This window comes from Scardinius erythrophthalmus (assembly GCF_964197995.2).
Source record: "Scardinius erythrophthalmus genome assembly, chromosome: 21".
Lineage (NCBI taxonomy): Eukaryota > Metazoa > Chordata > Actinopteri > Cypriniformes > Leuciscidae > Scardinius > Scardinius erythrophthalmus.
In genome coordinates, this window is record NC_138241.1 from 17,996,063 (window position 1) to 18,017,964 (window position 21,902).

Consider the following 21,902-nt stretch of genomic DNA (forward strand, 5'->3'; position numbering starts at 1 on the left):
ATATTGCATTATAAAGCACTGTATGTATATCAAATATATACTTTTATTATATATGTATATATTATTTATTTTATTATGTATATTATATTTATTTCAGACAGAAAGAAAGAAAGATACATAGATAGGCAGATTTATCTCTACTCTCACTGGTCACCTCCTTACCAGGGTCCTGCAGGATCACCTGAGAGCAAACAAACAATCGCTCACACAGACTCTCGGAGACTTCAAACTCTGTGCAGTGTAAATAGCTTCTCTGCAGTCTATCAGGGGGCACAGCTAAAGCCCTTTGAAGAGTGTTTCAGGGCCCAAAAAAAAAAAAAACATACCAGGGCACTTCAAACAACACTGAAGGGACAGCGGCAGTTGATCTCGCGCTTTCAAGGTTACAGAGCTGTGTAAACGTATACAAGTCCACACTACAAATACAGAGAGACACTTCGGTCACAGGAGTAGGACCACCGTGGCCGTACCGCCCACCTCATAAACACTGATCTACTCCTAAGCCTCTAGTCTCCAGCTGGGGTCTCTGGTCCACAGGGGCTCGCCGAGGACCCAGGTGTAAGTGCAGATTTCACACAGGCATGGTGGCCCACCTCTGGAGTTCATTTAGCCACATGGTAGGGATAAAAGCGAGATGCGGGGCCAAACCTGGCAAAGCCCACCTCCTATTCAAACAGCAGTGTGCAGAACCAGCATTTTTATAATGCAACAGCTTCCCTGTGCAATTCTGTTCACGGTACTCAACTGGGATAATAGTCACAATTCTTGTGTGTTTAATTTCACATTGTAACTAAAGACTAAATTAGCATTTTATGCAGAAAATGCCGATGCTTGAAAGGCAATAAAATAACAGTGTCAAAGTAAACTTTGGCCTGGTTTCACAAACAGGGGTTAGATTAAGCTATGATTAGGCCTTAGTTCAATTTTTAGCATTTAAAGTAGCTTTTACAAACATGCCTTGGAAGAAAACATTACTGGTGTGCATCTTGAGACAAAATTTTCAGACAAATATATTTTAAGATATGTCAGTCAAAGTTACTTTTAGTTAGAACAGCTCAAACATGCATTTTAGTCTGGGACTAGGCTTAAACCTTGTCTGTAAAACAGGGGGTTGATATTATGGCTTAAGCTGTGTGTAAATGAAAGGTTACATCAAAGCCCATTGATACATAGCGGGCATCTTGTTTACTGTCTACTGTGTATACTGTAAGATGTGCAGTAAAGGAGCCAAAAAAAGGTTAAATAGATGCAATAAAGAAGGCCAACCGAAATTCAGTATACAAATATTGTGATTATCATCACAACTGAACACTTTCAGTTACTCCCATCAGGAAGACGTTACAGGTCTGTCAGAACCCGCACATCCAGATTCAGAGACAGCTTTTTCCCCACAGCCATCACAACTCTAAACACTCACTTACAGAAATATGACCTTATCATGATGAATGATTATCTTGCCCTGCATTTGCACTTTCCAGCAGTGTTTTTTTTGTTGTTGTTTTTTTGTTTTTTTTTTATACTGCCTCTATGTGACCTGTCCTATTATGTCTATGTGTCGGTATGGTACGTTTGAGAGTATAACTTGAGTGAGTGTATGAATGTATTATTCTATGCAACAGGAGTAGCACTTTAAATTTCATAGTGACAATGTTTTACAATGTTTTACAATGACAAATAAATGATTCTGACCTTCTGACATCCTTAACTATTGTGCCAGATCACATCAATACAATTCAATGGAAGAGTTTCACATAGGCTACCTTATGGTAGCAATCTTACACCACAATCTTGTTATGAAAAAAAGCCTATAACTTAAGCTATTCAAGCTCAATGTTTGATTATTGACCAATGAAATTTCAGTCATTCATGATTACCAGATAAGAATACTCATTACCATGTATCATAATATGACCATGATATGTTTTTGTTACCATTATGTTACTTTATATAGTTTGAACTCAAAAAAAGCAATCTACCCAATGAAATATTACAGAGCTGAGCCTAACTTAATAATAGTCTGAAAGTCATAAATCACAAAAGAATTTTTTACATGTCTGATCAGTACAGTACTCCCTATCAAGTACTATAATTAGATGCATGGCATTGGCATTTATTATTTCATAAACTTTTTTTTTTTTTTTTTTTTTTTTTAAGTATAAATGAGTTAAAACTGAAGGGGGCAGATGCACAGAAATTACCCAGGGGTTTGCCCGTTCATAGCTCAAAAACTTCATGGAGTTTAGTTACTTCATTAAAAAAATAAAAATTTACCTTTTTTTGAAAAAAAAAAAAAATATTTAAATGATAATGTCACACAATGCAATGTCACCTGAAATGGCACAGGTTAAAAAAGGCAAAAATACAGCAGTGCACGTCAACAATAAAAAAAAATAAAAAAATAAGATGGCTCAATGTAAAAATGTGTATCTCTACTCCATTATATGATTAAAGCTTATCAATGGATTTTCAAAAGGATGTTAAAAAAAATAAAAAAATAACTCATCTTATCTGGCATTAGAAGTGTCATTATTATTCACCCAATTAAGTACTTGCTCTACAAACACAAACTGCAGCAGCTGAAGGAACAGAGAACCTTGTCTTAATTAGCTCATATTAATCTCATATTTCCCCTTTAAAACTGCTTTTTATTTTAAATTTGTTCTACTGAGAGAATCAAAAAAATGGTCAGAAACTATTTTATTTTCTTAGCTACAGTATGACGAACATGAAGAGAAATTGTCTTCATTGTTTTCTTTGGCCATTGGGATCCAGACACCATTTGAAGGCCTTTAATGGTCTGAACGATAAGGTTCCTGGTGACTGACAAATTAAAACAGCCACTCTGGAAATGTAATGAATATAAATCTAATTTATGGAGAATATTTCAGTGAGCGTTCTCCCCATTTCTTTCTCCATTTCGCAGTTCACCGAGCGGACTGTTTACAGATACTGAGAGATAAGAGCCAATTAGGACTAAGAGGTGCAGATAGTATTGTTGAAGAAAATGTCTCTTCTGCTAATATCTCTTCTTTGGCTCATAAATCCCATCACCTCCCAAAAATCCCTGTTTCCTCCTCCCGACTGGCCATCGCCGCTTCATTCCTCACAAAATCAGTTTCTCAGGCCTACTTTTCCCACCCTGAAGATAACATCTGCCACTGTTAGCTTCCCACTACGCAATGTTATAATAACCAACTTCCTTAGTGCTTCTTTCCTGTGTATCTTGCTTTTCCTGCATCCTCTTCTCAATTCCTCTTTATTCCATTATCATATCGCTCTCTTTCTAAACACCTGTACCTTTCATACTAGAGCTTCCAGGGTGTCTCAGAGTCCTCCAATTACTCACAGTTGTGAAAGTAATTCAACAATAGTCAAATATGAAAATGAGTAAATTATACTTTCATTTATTTTTGAAAGAACTGTTCTATTTTGTGCAGTTTGTGCAACTTAGTTTGTGCAGACTAAATCAGTATAATTACTGACTGATTGTCTATATGCAAGTTTAAGTGTTATTTAAATCAATTATATTTTAATTAAAACATTTTATTAATCGGTTAGTAATTGTACCGGTTTCAGACATAAGCCAGAAGTACACATGCTTCATTTCAAGAGGAAAGTCACTAAAAGTAAATTATAACTTGCAGTTCAGGGAGTTTATTCAGATACTTTATGGATTTCTGAAAAAATATCTCCAGTAAATCGAGTCTTGACTTGTAAAACGATTTATTAAAAGAACCAGAAACTATACTACACTGTTAAATGTCGCTGTAGGTTTAGCAGCACAGTACTGTAATAACCTACAGTACAATACTGCATTTCTATATTACAGTAAAGTACCGTAATTTGCATTGTATTGTGGGTAATTTTGTTTGAGCGGGAACATTTTACAGTAAATTTTAGTGTTGCTGTAACCTAGCTGTAACCTGGCTGTAAAATGCCTGGCAAAAATACAGGGTTGCTGTAAACAGAGAGCGCGCGCGTCGCCCGACTGACGTCAGAGCACAACTGCAGGCAGACGCAGATCACTCGCTGGATGGATGGATCTCACTCTGCGGATATTTGGAAATTTGGTAAGTTAATTTTGAATTTTATAATAAGGTTTTAGGATTTTACACTATAGTGTACATGTGACAGTGGAAGTTTAGCCAGCGACGGTTGCAAAAACACCGTTAGTTAGATCTGCTCTTTCACCCCGTTGCTTGTAACGTTACGACATTTTCAAATCTAACTCGAGATTTGAACATTGAATAAACATTACCTCACGGTTTATTTCGACCAAAACAGACTTGGTGATTGTTGGAACGGTGGAAGGACAAATCGAGGTGGTTAATTAACGTTAAATGTGTTATACGATGGTCTGCGAGATAAAATTACTGCATTTGACATGTTACGTTTGAAGGATCTTATGATAACTAAAATGTCTGTTATCTGTAAGGATCGTTTCCATAACATCCGAGCCCGTCAGTGGTAAAACAAACACTTATAAATAACGTACGTTATTTTGCTCAAAATGCTATATTTGCAGTCCGTTTCTCGGATGGCGAACTTGATGATACATGATTTTACGAACTTGTACGTTATGATAAATACTGGACCAAATTTACTAAGTTGTTTAGACACAAAAACACGTGAAAACACGGGTTAAAAATACTGCACTTTCCTTTGCAACGCAAAATGGGTGATTTGGTCTAAGAGAGATTGACTATTGGTACCAGTTTAGCCTTTTATTTCATTTCTATTTAGGTGGGAGACCCAGTTCTGTAGCATTGTGATTTGTAATGACAAATAATTTACTATAATAATTAAAAATATGAATAAAGGTGTAAATTGTTCAAAACTATCAGAGTTAATAATGATCTATTAGGCAACAAAGACAAGTAAAATGCATGCCAAAAAAGCAAGTTAGAATATTTAGAGAGATCAAGTGAAGCTTAAAGTGAAGCTTATTTTTATTAACCTAGATGTATTGTAAAGTTAAGCAGATGTATGAAATATATGTCCTCAACAAGAAACATAACAGTAACTGAATAATATGTATTTTGATTTCTTACAGCTCTACAGTGTGGGCCAATTTTATTTGCAGCCTGGGAAGGAGTTTTCTGTAAGTATTAGCCATGTTAATACAATGTTTTAAACTTAAAGTTTTAAAATCTAAAGGTTACATTTTTTTTCTTTTTTTTTATTGGCTGTTTTTTTGTTTTGTTTTTCTACAGAATTTTCTTTTACAATTTATCTCTTACACTGTCTGCTCATCTTTATTGGTGCTGTGGATAACAGGTTTTATCATACGTGTTTTTGTGTTTAATGTCTTTTTCAGGTTTGGTCACCGCCAGGTTCCACTACCACCTCAGCTACAGCTGCAAGTCATGCAGTTTCTCAACCTCTCACATCGACTCTTTGGAACTTCAGCTTATTCACCGTATCCCCCAGAGTAAGATAAGTGAAGTCCATACATACCCTTTTCATCTCTGTGCGTGCCGTAACTCTGTCTGACGCACCCACCGCTAGCCTAGCTTAGCACAAAGACTGGAGGTAACGGCTCCAGCTAGCATACTGCTCCCAATAAGTGACAAAATAATGCCATCATTTTCCTATTTACATGTTATGATTTGTATAGTCACAGCGTGTACAAATAACAAGGTCACATGAGACACAGACATCTTCTAACCGTGTACACACTGGGAAGTACATTCTCAGAAGGCGAAGCACTGCTACTTCTGCGGAGTGATTAGTGCAACACTCTGAGCGAACTCTGCTCCTCACCACCGGGCTTCTCAGGTGCTGCGAGCAAATCACTCCGCAGAAGTAGTAGTGCTTCGCCTTCTGAGAATATAGTTCCCAGTATGTATATGGTTAGAAGATGGCTGTGTCTCATGTGACCTTGTTATTTGTACACGCTGTGACTATACAAATCATAACATGTAAATAGGAAAATGTTGGCGTTATTTTGTCACTTATTGGGAGCAAGTATGCCAGCTGGAGCCGTTACCTCCAGTCTTTGTGCTAAGCTAGGCCAGCGGTGTGCGTCAGACAGAGTTACGGCACGCACAGAGATGAAAAGGGTATGTATGGACTTTTCTAACTCTGGGGGATACGGTGAATAAGCTAAAGTCCCAAAAAGTCGGCATGTTCCTTTAACTATCCCTTTAAAAGCTGTTTACCTGTAAAGTGCTGGTGTACTGGACATGCAGTGTTCCTAAATGAAATGGTTTTTTTTTTTCACAAATCCACAATAGTGTAATTGATTAATAAAAAATTGTTTTTGACAAAACATTGTTTTGATTGATTGATTGGCAGTTATTCTGAAGTTGGCGTATAATATTATTACCTGTAAATGTATATACTGTAATAACTACATATTATATAAATATAATATTATCATTATTAGTAATTTGAAAATCATAATATTTAGCAATAATGTATCAATATAGATATTACAGTACAATACTGTATAATTAATTACAGCAGAAGCAGAAACATTACAAAAATACAGTAAAAATACAGTAAAGTACTGTTTTGTAGTTTACAGTACTGATCTTGTGTACTGTAAAGTAAATTACAGTACAGTTACTGTAAATCAAAATACAGTAACTTGCTGGCAACCGTGCTGCCAGTACTGTACAGTAAGAATACAAGAAAATTGTTAACAGTGTAGTGTATTTGATCCGCTAAAAAGAACCAGATCATAAGAAATTCTTCTTGGATTGTACACTAGTTTCACTGTATAGTTTTGATTCACTATTAAAGAATCTGTTCATAAGAGACAAATTTATTCATGAATTGGTCTACACAGGTTGCATTGTATGCTTTTGATTCACTAAAATGAACAGGATCAGATTCAGAAGAGTAATTTCTTTAGGAATTGGACTTCACTACTTGTGCTGTATGTTTGTTTTTGCGCAAGTACTAGAATTAAGCATTTACTCACATTTATGACAAGTCAAGTCACCTTTATTTATTTAGCGCTTTTTACAACACAGATTGTTTTAAAGCAGCTTTACAGTGATAACAGGAAAATAATGCAACAAATTTTGTTTCGGCTGCACAGCAGATCTAGTAGAAAACCGTGTCATTGTCCAGCAAAAAGTAAGTTCAGTGATGGTTCATTTTTGTTGTAAAAATGTTATTCATTTTGTCCATTTATCTATTCAGCCGCTCTGGAGAAGAGAGTAATGTCATCGTCTAGCTCAGGTTAGCTCTAATACAATGGTGTCAATGCAGGCAGATCAATAATATTGTGGAATATTAAGTGTCCCCAACTAACCAAGCCAAACGCGAAAGTGGCATGGAACTAAAACTCCATCAGGTGACAGAATGGAGAAAAAAAAAACTTGGGAGAACCCAGGCTCAGTCGGGGGGCCATTTCTCCTCTGGCCAACGGACGAACAGTGTATGATTATGATTCAGGCAGAAGTCAGATTGGATCGGAACATTCAGAATATTTATCCAGTTCCATCTGGTTGAAGATCGTTGTCAACACGCCGGTATGGAGACGGGTTTGTTGAGGATCAGTGCCAGTGGCTGTCGTGTCGATGAGGCCTTCACAGGGGAGAGTCTAGTTGACACAATCTCTGCTGACAATTCAGGGATGCGTTGTGGTCATGTCTAGGTGCAGATCCACCATCTTGTCTGGATACGGCCCGACTACATCATGCATTGTGGTCGTGTTTAGGCACAGGTCCACCATCTGATCTGGATACGTCCTGGATACGGCTGACTACAGTAATCCACGGGATAAACAGAGAGACTAATATCAGCTTAGATGCCATTCTTCTTATGATGTATAGCGTACATCGGGTGTTATAGGAAATTTTCCCGGTTCAGGCTGACCTAGTTTATGCAGCCTAACAATCATTTAACTGATTTGAATAATCACACAACATAAATTTATAATTTATGTTGTGATACACATTCTTTTTTTAACTCGTCACATTCAATTTGGAATGCAAATCTGGACTGCGGCACATTTACAACTTGAGTAAAATATGCTTTATTATGCTGTGATGTTATACAGTTAACCAGGAAGGCTTAGATTCAGGAAAAGAGTTGAGATTCAGTCATTTTACGTACACAAAACACAGGAGTCCAGTCTCACGGTTTCTTCCTCAGTGTCACCTATTATGCCCGGGAGAGCCACACAGACACTGGTGTATGAGCACGTGTGTAAAATGTCGGCCCCAGACAGGAGGGCTGGCAGTACCGTGGGGTTAACGGCATGAATGAATTCATTCTGCCCTGTGGGAGCTGTCTCTGTTTTGCTTGAGTGACATTCTCTAGACAGATGCGGCATTCTCCAGGACAGCCTTCACCAGCTGAATATCCAGAAGGAAAGATGCTCTCTCTTGCTTCGGTAACAGAGGAGAGAGAGAGAGAGAGAGAGAGAGAGAGAGAGAGAGAGAGAGAGAGAGAGAGAGAGAGAGAGAGAGAGAGAGAGAGAGAGGAAAAAGATGACAGCTTCTCTCTGGAGCTCCTCTTTTCTCCTCAGCTCCATCTCAGGGCAGAAACACAGCATTTGTTGGCGAGAGCACAACCTGACAGATAGCGCTAACTAGCACAGCCTCTTGAGACACACCGAAAGGCTGACAGTCAGTTACGGTCTGTCTAAAAGGGCATGACTCCTGGTCTGCGTGTGCTTATTGGAGGTGCCAAGAGTGTCACCCACAACCCTCTTTCATTGCCCAGCACCCCCAAACCCCAATTTCTCCTTCTGTATTTTATTGCTGATATCACACACAAACAGACAAATATAACAGATGCTGTATAAAAAAATAACAAAAAGAAAAACGCACTTTTACCATGATCTGTGTAAATACCAAGGGTCTTGGAATATATTTCTTCATGGGCCTTTGTTCTAGGAAGCTAGGAACTTTTTCAGACCATTTTGACATCTGTGTAAGTACAAAGGCTGTAATTATGACAGAAGAATGGACATTTTGACTTGAAACACTATTGTGATGTTGTGTGTCCATGTGAACCTACGTACATGCGCACAGATACATGCAAACAATGTTTCACGCTCGCAACTAATTGCTTCCTATGGATGCTGGCATTTTACAAGACTGGGGCTGTGGAGTTTCAGCGAAAGCTAATGTTTTATTTTGTACTGCCGTCATTAAGAGTGTCCAAATACATCCCTACAGTGATCCCAGCCTCCTTCCTATGTGGATAATGTGGTCTGCATCACACTTCACTTGAGAATTGTCTTTAGTAAATTCCATTTAAAATTGAATTATTTTGTAGTAATTACTAAAACCTTCTGAGTCTGTTGACTTTAGAGAAAGTATCCTCCTTCATACTCCATAGCTATGTGGCTAACTCTAGCCCATTAAAAGCTAATAGTACTGAACCTAATTGTTTTTGTCCCAAATCTATTTAATCCCATGCTTGAGTTAATGCTTTGTGCACCAGAAGAGCTAATGCTCATCTTGGTGATAAAGATCACATAAATGCTCTGTGAGTATATGGGCACATCAGATTGGCCTTATCTATTAGCCACCAGCAGGTGATTATCTTCTGACTATAGTGTTAAATTCATTCCAGGTGAACATGCATTCAAGTAAATAATATTGATAACGAATTAAAGTTTCTTTGATGGCTTGTACACAAGGGTTTAATTGCAAATAAACCTCTATGGCCGGGCAGACATACTAAGTGAAAGTTCAATAAAAGAGCACCCAAAATGATATTATGAATCCACATTTAAAGAACCATATCAAGGTGATATTAATTTGACCCCTTCCCACACATATTGACCCCTCTGTAATAGCCTTCTTTAAAAAAAAACACCCTTATATCACCACTAATTAATTGGCTAAATACCTCAAAACTCTTTCTCATACAATATTACTGAAACATCACTGAAAAACACTTCTTTCTGGAGTAATGGAAAAATCGGCCAATCGGATTGAATTATTTTACTTTGTCCATTTACTGTGTTAAAAGCAGCCACTGATTTGAAAGATCAATCCAGCTTTAAAGGGATCGTGGGTGACTTGAATGCTAGGTCTGTAAAGTGGCCTGTTGGTGAGACTATGGCGCTCTTGTGGGGACTGTTCCTCGTTGCTCCTAAAACTGTCAGGATGAATTTTGTCCACAGCCCAGGGCTAAAGGATGCAAAAACTGACCAATGAGTAAACTGACAGGACGACTCATCATCCAAACAAGTATGACTCCCAGTGGGCAAAGCCAGCGAGGCTCAGCGACCGCAGCACCAAACACGAGGGGTTTCCAGACCCAAATGCAAAGTGACATTCCGAAAGGGAATGTTCGGCTTTGTCTGAAATCTCAGCGATTGACCCAGAATAATGCGTAAGGGGAGGGAGGACGTCCTCACTCCTGCGCTTGACTTTTCTGATGCGTCACTGAGGAGCAATGATCACAATTTTTCTTCGACCAGTTTCTCAAAACATATTTGATGACATGGTAAAACACCTATCTATGAGTCACAATTTGAAAGGCTTTGAAACCTGTTACCTGGAGTCATGAGGTCATATCTCTTCCTCAAATAATATGTTTTCATGGGTCACACAGAAGGTAGATACTCCCTCAAGGATATTTTCTCCACAAGCATAGAGATAAAATTATAGATAGCTATGACAGTTTTTTTCTCTGGTGTGCTGGAAGTTTCAGGTGTCTAATAACAGAGCAAATAACAGATTTACACATTTGAAATGCAAACACATACACACATCAGCACTGAAAGGGTGCGTATCAAAAATCCAAACATAAGAAATAACAAAAACAAAAAAACTGTATATACTGTTGGTGTATATCAAACAAATGACTCAGTCTTTCCAAAAACATCATTACTTGGGTCATGATTTCCTGGGATCATGACTGTTTACTGTGAATGTGTGAAGGGAAAACCATTTACAAGCCCCAACAGGGTTATTCCCATGGGAATGAAGGGCTCCAGTGAAGTAGTTTGTTCAGGTGTTTACTGGAAGATGTAAGCTGCACGGGAATGTCAGAGTGTCTGTTTACATTTACTCTAAAAAGCCAAATACTGCACATCCACAACTGTTGGATTGTGCAATCCAAAAGAAAACTGCACCTGTAACTAGTAAACAGTGAGGATTTCAATAATTTATCCTTATTTTTTTCTCCACTAAATGAAAAGGTTCAGGAGTAATGCATTTAGGTGTGCAGACAGTAATTTGCTGCTAAAAGTTAAAACGCTTTCCTGGCATCGTGCACACAGGTAGGGATGCAACGATTAACCGATTTCACTATTAACCGCGCTTTAATTCGTCACGGTTAATTAATCGTAAAGGCTCCACAACACCGCGTTTGTGTTTCACGGAACGGAAATGTTGCATCTTGCGCAAAATGAAAACATTATAAGAGCTTATGAGACACGGAGCACGGAACTAGTTCATATTTTGGGCGAACGTGAACTGAAAGTACTGTATTACTGCCTGATGAACGTTACTGTGAACTCGTCCATTCTGGTCTGTGAACGCCGCGCTCTCAGTTTAACTTCCTTCAATAGAGTGCCAGATTTCTAAAGAGCCTTCCAGGCGAAAACACAGCTAAAACACACCATAAACCGGCCTTAATATGTAGCGGGAAAAAACACCCAATCTGGCAACACCAGCCACTACTGATTCTCTTGTTCGATCTCGTTCATCAAAATGAACAAATCTTTTTTCGAGTCATTTCGTTCATTTAAGGGGCTTTAAATGTTATACTATTAACTGCAAAATTCCCAGAACATATCCACCTCTGCAATCTTTATCATATTCTGAATTAAGAAATCATTATAATGCCGTCAAAAATCGTTTACAGGAAACATCAATAATTACTTTACCTTCAGAGTCTTTCGTTCATTTGTCACGTGACAGGCGCAATGAATGGATCGTTCATGAACGACTCATCACTTACGTTAAATCAAAACAAAAAGCAGCAAGGAGTCGTCGTATTTAAACCAGTTTTATGACAAGGTCGGTGAGGATGGGAAACAAACATCTGACGCATAGCTTCAGTGTTAAAACTGATAAAATAATTGTCTGTGGTTCAATATGGGCTGTGGCAATCATTTTGAAAAATGAAAAAAAAAAAAGCATGGAGAAAAAAAAGAACTATGAACTAGTTCAAAAGGCTATTTTTATTTTTATTGTTATTTATTTTCAGTGTTAAAGTAAGTCAAAAATCTTTTTTTTTTTCACTTTTCTTTAATTCCAAAGAGAGAAATGGACTTGTTTGTTTGTATTATTATTTTGTGGTGTATTATTTGGTTGCTGAGCAGCAATAAATAACACTTTAAAATATAAGGAGTTTTCGTGTGATTTTATAAACTAATAGTGTTGTGAAATTAATGAATGCAAAATAATCGTGATAACCGTGAAACCGTGATTATTCCTCAGACTATAATCGTACCAACAAAATCTATAATCGTTGCATCCCTACACACAGGCAGAGCCCAAGCGATGCCATTGACTAACTAATGGCATGGTTGCCGATGGGGATGGGATGACAGTGGGGAGATTTATGTGTGGAGACACGGATGAATGATTCATCATTTCTAGGGAACAGTGATTCAAACACTGAGCTCAGCATGGACGGCAGAATCCACACACTTTAACCGAGATGTGACAGTAGACCTGCCACCTTGTCCCGACACCTGCATTAATGTGTCCTTTATGAAGCTTTTGGTGGGGTGGGGAGTTACTGCCTTGGAATATGTTGCTAATACTGTCATTTATTTGTTCATCTTTATATATGTATATTTATTGGCATTTGCTAAGGTATTTCTTATATTTGCCAATTAATGTATCCAGCATTGTTGCAGAAAACCCTTACATTATAGGAGGAACATGAGTCATTTCAAGGAACTAGAATATCTGAAAATATGACTTGAGGCCCATTTAACCTAACAAGTATCAATAAGACCCTAGCGACTACATAACGAATAGGAAAAAGAAAAGAAAAAACACTCAGAAAACCATTACAATTACACAGTATGAACACTCTAGCAACGGCCCACAACAACCTAACATTATGACAGTGACATTTACATGGACAAGCACATTAATGTTTTCATCAAATGTAAAATAGTAATAGTAGTAATAAAAGTAATAATAGTAATAATAATAATAATAATAATAATAATAATATATACAGTATATGCGTTTTATTTAGAATTTTCAACATTTATTTTTGGGCCAAATTAATGTATAATGTTATACATGTGTAAATATGAATACTAATATTACACATACCATTTTATTACATTCTTAGAGATTTCCAAGACACCATAACACATCAGCACATCTAAATATAGAGCTCAATAAAGTAGTCCAAAAACTAATGGTGTGATAATTTCCTATCAATTAGTCCATCCATCACTGCTGATTGGGCCAGAGTGCAAGAACAGAGTCTATTTCAGGATCGTTCCTAAAAAAACATGTGAACAAGAATGCAGTGAGGGATTATGGGTGAAAGTCCACCAATCAAAAGAATACACATTCATGTGCTTGTGTAACAAGCATCTCTATCAAAGAGTAAAATGACCTTGTTGAGATCCATTAGATCCACATGCTGCCGCTCGCCTTTTGTCCCAACTCTTACCAAAACATCATCCACATGTGGCTGTCAAAAGGACGGGTTTTGCATCATTTCAGGCTTTAATTCGAGCATGGATGTGGTCGTAGCTAAAGTGGCAGGTGTGATGCTTTTGTTCCAGTGCCTGTGAGCTCAACAGCAGGTGCACGGATGAAACCGTTTTAAGCACTGATGATGTATCAGCTACCAAGCAATGCTTAGGTAACCTAAAGATGAAGTCTGATTCATGATGTTCTGTATTAATAGCAAAGATGAAAGGATGGGTGAAATGTGCAAGGAGAGAGACAGTTGGTCTCACCCCTAACTGAAAAACCCAAGGCTGGTTGCATTCAGCACCAGATCAAAACATTTAAAGGACAGTTTTTGCAAACGTGTACAATCTAAACTGCCCTTTGAAAATGATATCCATGCTGAGAGAGACTGAGAAATGGTTGGAAGGATGGAGGATTTGAGACAGAGTATGTGAGAAGTTATCTTGGAATCTCATGGAAAAATGTATCATTATCCATTTTTAAATATTTCCATATGCAAAACGGACACATCCTCAACACGTCTATTTTACTTTTAGAAATGGTCTACCCAGTAGTGAATAGGTTGCACAACTGGGGTTTTGGCCAAATAATTATTTTGAAATCCAACTAAAGCAAACCCTTTAGTTGTGATCATATTTGAAAAGCATAATCTTTGAAATGAAGCTGAATGTACAGCTGGTATAGGCTCCGTGGAGATATGTGATGAAACAATAACAGCGTGTTGAATGTGACCAAAATAGAAGCTCTATACAGTATGTGTCTTGCAGCCAATTTGCGAAACATACTGTACACATCCAATCCACACACATGAATTCACATGCTAAAAGAATATGCAAATCCCAACATGGCACTTGTGCAAACCTTCAGGTATCAATAGGCTCCATTAAGTGTGAAAAAGCAATTTAAAAAGCTATCCAATGGTTGTGTTCTGTCAATGGAGTCACTTTCACTCCCTCAAAAAAAATAAAACCCATAATGCCCGCAGGCTAACGGATGTTGCTGGCAACACACACGGTCTTAATTGCTTTTTGCAAGGTCAAGCGACCTACTGCTCCACAGCTCAGAATAAGGAGACATAATTCAAGTATGGAACATGACATGTTCAAATTCCAGCAAGGAGAATCTGGAACTTCACTGAACCACATTACGGTCATACGCACATTTGAAAATAATGAGATAAATAGACTTGAATGGACAATTTACAGTCTTAATGACATTTTCAAATTATATAATGTTTCATTCATATATGGAAATTGTATATTCCACATGATTTACTTTTACAATTTCCTGTGCCAAAACATTTATGTTAAATCAAAAATGAAGAACTATACAATGTGGAACAGCAGTTAAACAGTGCTAATTTTGGAAGACTCTTAGTGGAATTATAGCAGGGTGATTAAAGAAGGCTTTGAACAGGAAGGGTAACTGCTCTCACTTCTACTCCACACACATACTCTGGTCTCGCACAAACTTACTAAGACAAAACATCACCTAAAATGCTGTGATTTGTCTGGGTGGTCTAATTTAAACCTCAGTGCTGAATGAAGATTTCAAAGTTCTATTAGATACAGAAGATTGGTAGGAAAGTAAAAAGCAAAATCATCATTTTCTACACCAACAACCAGACTGATAGACATCAGGACTTATTTACATCAGACGTAGCCCATCAGGACTCCATCAACATCCAGCAAACTAAACAACCCCAAACAGTTTATATAACCAGTTGCATCTCTAAACTGCCTAATTTACTAGAAAGCAAATATCAAAATATTGCGATCATTTACGAAGTCGAACAAATTTATTTATTAACTGATTACAAAATGTAAGCTAGAAATTATAGTAGCTATAAAGTATCATTAAATTCAACCTAATAATTGTTACTGAGATTGTATAGATTAAGGAGAAATACAAGATTTAAACATGTCTATTCAAAACAAAGTGTAGCTAAAGTGGCAACTAAAGAACGTGCCTTGCTGACCACACCAATTTTATTTTTGATTGAGTTTGTTGTGTGTTGCGTTTGTGGCTCAAGAACAGGAAATCACTCGACCACAGCAATGAAACCCTGTGAGAGTCAAAAACTGGGTGGAAAGCTAGTACGCTAAAGCCTTAACCGGCAAAACAGTTTACAAGTACAATTAAATGACTGTGACCTTTTGCCCCACCCAGAGTTCAAAGCCCGATGCAGTAGAAACTTTCCCTTCTATTTACATTAAAGAGTCAGCTTTTCTGCCAGATCTTAGGTCATTAGAAAGCAAAACAAGAAAACCTTCAAGAGATAAAAATGAAGCCTGTGTCTTTCTTTCTGAAGAGTAGCAAGTAAGATGAACTTGTCACAGATGGAGGTCCTCACCTCGATAAACGATAAGCGGTAGAAAAGGGGGAGAAAAGAAAACATGTTTGTGTATCTGCCCTCCCACTGCTGATATTGTAGGGTCAAGAGATAAAGCCACCCAGGACATTCACGAGTGAGAAAGAAATGAAGAGCTTTGTCTCGAGTGAAATAGGAGAGACCGTTAAAAAAGGGGGAGGGGAGAGGGAGAAAAGTCACCTTAGATTGAAGACTCAAAATATGGGTGTAACGACGATTCACTCCTTCCCTCGATGCATCGGAACTGTGTTGATGATATGCATAGCAAAATATGTAAGTATAAAGAGAACAAAGAGGGCTTTTCTTACTATGGGTAAGTTCATGGGTACTGTACTATGGGTAATTGATGCATCATTTACAAATCCTATCGATGCATATCATAGAGACTACCCTAGAATATCATGCACTTTCCCAACTAATCCTAAACTAACTTTTCTTCACGGAATAGACTTCTAGGGTAGTCTCTCCACAGAAACACTTTTATGAATCGTCTTGAATCGAATCGTTCTGAATTTGCAAAAATCGTTCTTGAATCGAAAACTTATGAATCGTGAATCGAATCGATTCGCTGTCTAACCAAAGATTCACAGCCCTATCTCAAAGATAAAGGCCAAAGAGAACGATAAAAGAATGTGTCCTGTTTAAACAGCTCGTTTGCATCTCTATGCAGACTTTAAAAGGACCCCAGTGTCAGGAAGAAGAGGATAGTTTATTTTTAATGGCATCCCATATCGCATTAGTGATATGTTTTTTGTAATATTTGACTCCAGATTGTTTCGAGACACAGTAATGGGGAGTTCGCTAAGAAACTTTTGTTGAAAGATAAAGTAGCCAGCTGCACTGGATCTGACAGCAGCTACATCGCAAATCATAAGTAAACAATTTCTCAGTAGTTTGTCTGTAAATGACAGTTTAATATGGATAATATGTTGAAAACACTTGTGCAATAGCACAGGGATGTTGATACTTTTTTCCTATGCAATGACATTAGCCAATCATAACAGTGGCAATCCCAAACTAGTGTAACTGCTTCCCCCTGTTTTCAGAGTTTAACATGTGTTTTCTTATGCTGTCAGTCTTGGATTAGCATTTTCGTTTTCTTCTTTGACACTATACCAAATGTCTTATAGTTATGGGTTAATTGGTTTTCTAGCACTCACATCTGGAGATGGCAATTAGAGGAGACAATACTCTTGATATGGGCTTTGATTAAACTCCCTTCTGTGCTGAACAAGACAATGAGCTCTCTTTTTTTTTATCAGGGATGCAAGTTTTGTTTGCAGGCTGACATGTTTGGGGAAAAAACAACTCCAGATGCAATGCTAACAGGCATATTTCCTCTCACAGATCTTTTTCAGGTACAAAAATATTCCCACAGAGTGTTACATCAGCCTTCATTCACCTGCCGCTGCTGATGAACATCCTCTAATAGTCTCCCTGACACACACGCACGCACACACACCAATATCAAAAGCCAATTACAGCAAAATAATGAAGAAACCAAATTGCCCTCAAGACGTTTCGCATCGTGACAAATCAATAAAAGGACCATGATGACATACAACGAGGTGCCAATAAAGCACAGAGCTGCAGAAGCATTTGACTACCAGACGTGGGGGTCACACTGATTCACTGACAAGTGCTGTGGTAAGTAGTTTTGTCACAGACGTGTGACCTCTAACCTTAATCAGGCTTCTTTTTTTTCTTTTTTTTTTGCTACTTCTCCAATCAGGGAAATCGGTCACAGTGGGTGATAAGGGTCTATTCTGGAGCTATTATGAAGAAAGACGGGGGTTTGTGGGCTTTTAGTACACATCAGATAACATAAGAACCACACTAAGGAGAGTGTGATGTGAGACGGATAGTGTATCACGAGTGGTAATCGCTTCCTCACGAGGGACCCAATCAAGCGCGGTCGGCTCACGAGATGTGGCAGGGGAGATGGACCCTCCCTGACACAGTGGCACAGATGGATAAACAATGGATAGTGCGAATGGGGGCACACGACTGACCTACATTCATTATCTGGGGACTAAACGGATTCCTCTGTAAAAGTGTGGTGTATCAAAATTCCAGATGTAATTGGGTTGATTCATGACCCCACACCCCTGACACTTCTCTACCCCTTCTGCCATGTCTCGTGCTTTGTGTGTAATTACTTCAATCATGTCAAAGTGTGTGCAGAAATGTTTCCAAATGAGGGCCTGGGTAGTGTTGCACCATCAACCGCCCACACGGGCAACCCCAGACATGGTTGGACACCTCAGACTCCATCTGCCAGTGGACGGCGATATGTTTTCTGCTGTAGAATCCATGGAGAAACCACCTAACATCTCAAAATGATGTCACAATGAAAACGTAGTAAGATAAGACACTTACCTCCTCCACCACCGAGCAGAGAAGAGTTTGCTGTAGAGGAAACAAAAGAGAGAAAAACAACATGAGTGTCTGAATTAAAGAATGCATTCAAAAGAAGCACTTTAGCTCAAAGCAGAGCACGCTATCATTCAGATGAGAGTCAACAGAGATGTAGAACCTGAAGGTCAAGAACACTGGTCATAGCCAGACGTTTGCACTCAACAGAGGTTCGAGGCACCAGTAAACTGGCAGACATACTGCAGAATGCTATGATTACACTTCTAAAAGAACGCCATTGAGTGTTAAACGCCTAAGCTGCGTGTTTTCTGTCAGAGCAGAGTGGGCTACATGTAGAGCTGCTGCGGTGAGTTTAAGCAGAAGCAACGGGGGCCCGTGTGTTTCTTTGATGCCATGTTTCTGATCTCAGATAGTGCAGTGGGCGGCCCGAGGTCGAGGCCTGTCTAAGAAATCTCTCCCGCCGCCTGGATAAGAGTGCTAAAAACAGACAGAGTAAAACTATATTCCACTCCTCTTTACTATGTTTAGATAGATATGTGTGGCTGATTGTTCTTTTTGAGTGTGGCACCACAACCCACAGTTACACCCTTTCTCTGCTAAGTGTTAAGCTACTGTAACAAGTGGTTTCATTAGAGAAAAAAAAGACAGGTAACTAAAACAAAATACAAAATTAGTCCAATTATTAAAATGCTTATTCTTAAAGTTTGAAAAAGTAAAAGACACTAAATCTATAGCTACCCAAAGTCACACACACACACACATATATACATACATATGTATACACACATACACACATACACACCCACACAGACAGACAGATGATATATGGGCATGGGCGTGCGTGTGTGTGCGTGTGTGCGTGTGTGTGTGTGTGTGTGTGTATTCATACATACACACCCATTTAATCTATATATATTTATAAAATTTTCAATGAAAACAAATGTTAATTATATATCAAATATCTGCACTGTTCAGAAAGAATGCTAAGATATACATCAGCATTTTAACAGCATAGAAAGGTCCTAACAGTGCGACTGTGAGCTTCTGTCTGAGCTTTCCCAACAACGACAGCACGGCATTTTCATATCCCAGTGGGGTACGCTGAGAAAGTTGAGAATAATGACCCACGAGGGCCATTTTATTTTTACTTTCTTAAATGTTTCTTTCCCTTTGTGAAGCAAGTCTCTCTGTGGGATTCTTTTGATCTCTCTTCCTCTCGCTCCTGCTCTTTTTCTTAGAGAATTCACATCTAGGTAAGCATGAAAAAAACCTGCTACCTCCACTGAGATCAACAACAAGACTAACCCCTCAGCAACTGATATCAAGGGAGACATTAAAACCTTCAAAATGGATGGGGACTTTTCCTTAATCTCTTATCATAAGATGGCGGGGGAACAAATGGAGAACAATGCAGGAGAACAAATGGAGAACAGCTGCTGTATAGAAGTAAAAGAGAAAACGTGTGCACTTTCAGAAGAATATCCCAGTGCTGCTGTGCTGTGGAACTGGCTACTTGCAGTATGATCCAAAAAGTGACAGGAAGTCCAAAAAGGCCACAGTCAAAATCTAAACAGCAATCCACAGCAGAGGAAAAAAGTACGCCATATTGCAGTTTGATAAAGGTATTAATCATAAAACATATTAGCTCACTGTCTTTTTGTTCTACATTTAATCAATCAGATACAATTAGAAAATAGTTATGGCTAAAAGTAGTGATCAACTGATATGGTCATATTAATCAATGTGAATAAATGTATATACAATACCGGTTAGTACTTATTACTTTTAAAAGAAATTAATACTTTTATTCAGCAAGTACATATTAAATTGATCAATAGTGACAGTAAAGACATTTATAATGTTACAAAAGATTTATATTTCAAATAAATTCTGTTTCTTTCTATTCCTCAAAGAACCTTGAAAAAAATGTTTCAACAAAATATTAAGCAGCACAAATGTTTTCAACAATAATAATAATAAAGTTTCTTGAGCATCAAATCAGCATATTAAAATGATTTCTGAAGGATCATGTGACACTGAAGACTGGAGTGATGGATGCTGAAAATTCAGCTTTGCCATCACAGGAATAATTAATAATTACTAGTAATTAATAAAATACTTTTTTTTTTAAAAAGGCTAAATGTATTTTAAATTGTAATGCTATTTCACAAAATTACTATTTTGCTGCATTTTTTATCAAATAAATGTAGCCTTGGTGAGCATAAGAAACATATACACTATATACAGATTTGGATTTAATTTCTTACTGTTAAAACCTATGGCTGTCAACAAAATATTATATCATAATTAATCTCTAGTCTTTAGAAAGCAGAATGAAAAATTAAACCATAATAGGCTAATATTAAACTTAGAAAACACATTTCTTGATAATACATTAATACAATTGACTGCCCTAAAAAATATTTTCTTATAGCCTCACAAAAGTTGTCTAAATTTGAAAAAAAAAAAAGAGAGAAAAACAAAAGCAAACAACCAACACTGCCATCTCAATGCCAGAAAGCAGACAGGAAGACAACACACGCTCCTTCCTGCGTCATCCTAGACCTTTGATCCGGTGGTGTCCACCCTTGATAAGACCACAACGCTCTACAGAAAAAGACAAAGCTCCGTCTGTACATGGTGAAGTTTTTTTTTTCTGTCCTGTTCAGGTCATAAATCCCAGTCAAAGCTTCCTGCTCTCTCTTAGAGAACGGACGAGGGCCAGTAGGACTCGCAGCGGTGGGCGTCCCGCTAAGCTCGTAAATCTAACAATACACCAAGATTGTGCTGGTCATTAGTTAGTGTCAGAAAACAACACCGACGCCGGCATCCATGGTGACGACATCCTTACACATTCCCACACTTCCACACACACAATCGCATCTTTCCTGTGTTTTTCCTTTTGCACTCAGGGTACATATCAAAAGCAGCTAAAAGCTGCTCATACTTTCCAGTCAGATCCATAGGGAAATAGTGCATGTCCCCCAGAAAAGAAAAAACACCAGAGAAAAAGATAAACATTCTGCATTCATACATCAAAGAAAATTCGCACATACAAAAACTTTTGGCAGACAGCAAAAAATGAAGACACGCGATAAAGACTGGAACATGTATATACAGCGGGCAAACAATGAAGTATTCATCGGTATATTAATTAATCAGATATCTTAAAGTATACTGATAATACAGGACAGTACATTTATTTTAGGGATATTCCCCTCTGCAGTGATGATTAGGCATCTTCAAACAACACATTTTCAAAATCACATAAATAATTGCACTAGTATTGAATCATGTGTCTTGCAGTATAGGTAAATCTCTCTTAGGTAAAGAAAAAAAAAAGATTGTTGATCTCAATGGGAACTTCTGATAAAATAAAAATAAAATAAAATGTATGAACGATGAGCACAACCCTTCAATAAAGAGACAAATCAAAAAAGCAAATAAACAATAATTAACTAAAACCCATAATGCTATCATTTTCTCTTTCCCATTTCACACTATACTCCATATTTTTGTCGCATAAGTGATGCAATTAATGTAGTGTACATATTGAAAAT

The 21,902-nt window shown here is 37.8% G+C and overlaps 1 protein-coding gene across 1 annotated transcript in view; it reads right to left on the reverse strand.

Annotated features, from left to right (window-relative positions):
- Window positions 1-21,902, reverse strand: part of macrod2 (mono-ADP ribosylhydrolase 2) — a 598,881-nt gene that overhangs the window by 414,981 nt on the left and 161,998 nt on the right. Inside the window, exon 4 of the mRNA XM_081351444.1 lies at window positions 18,346-18,375. Within this exon, the coding sequence (XP_081207570.1) occupies window positions 18,346-18,375 (30 nt within the window). The remainder of the gene's footprint in view (window positions 1-18,345; window positions 18,376-21,902) is intronic.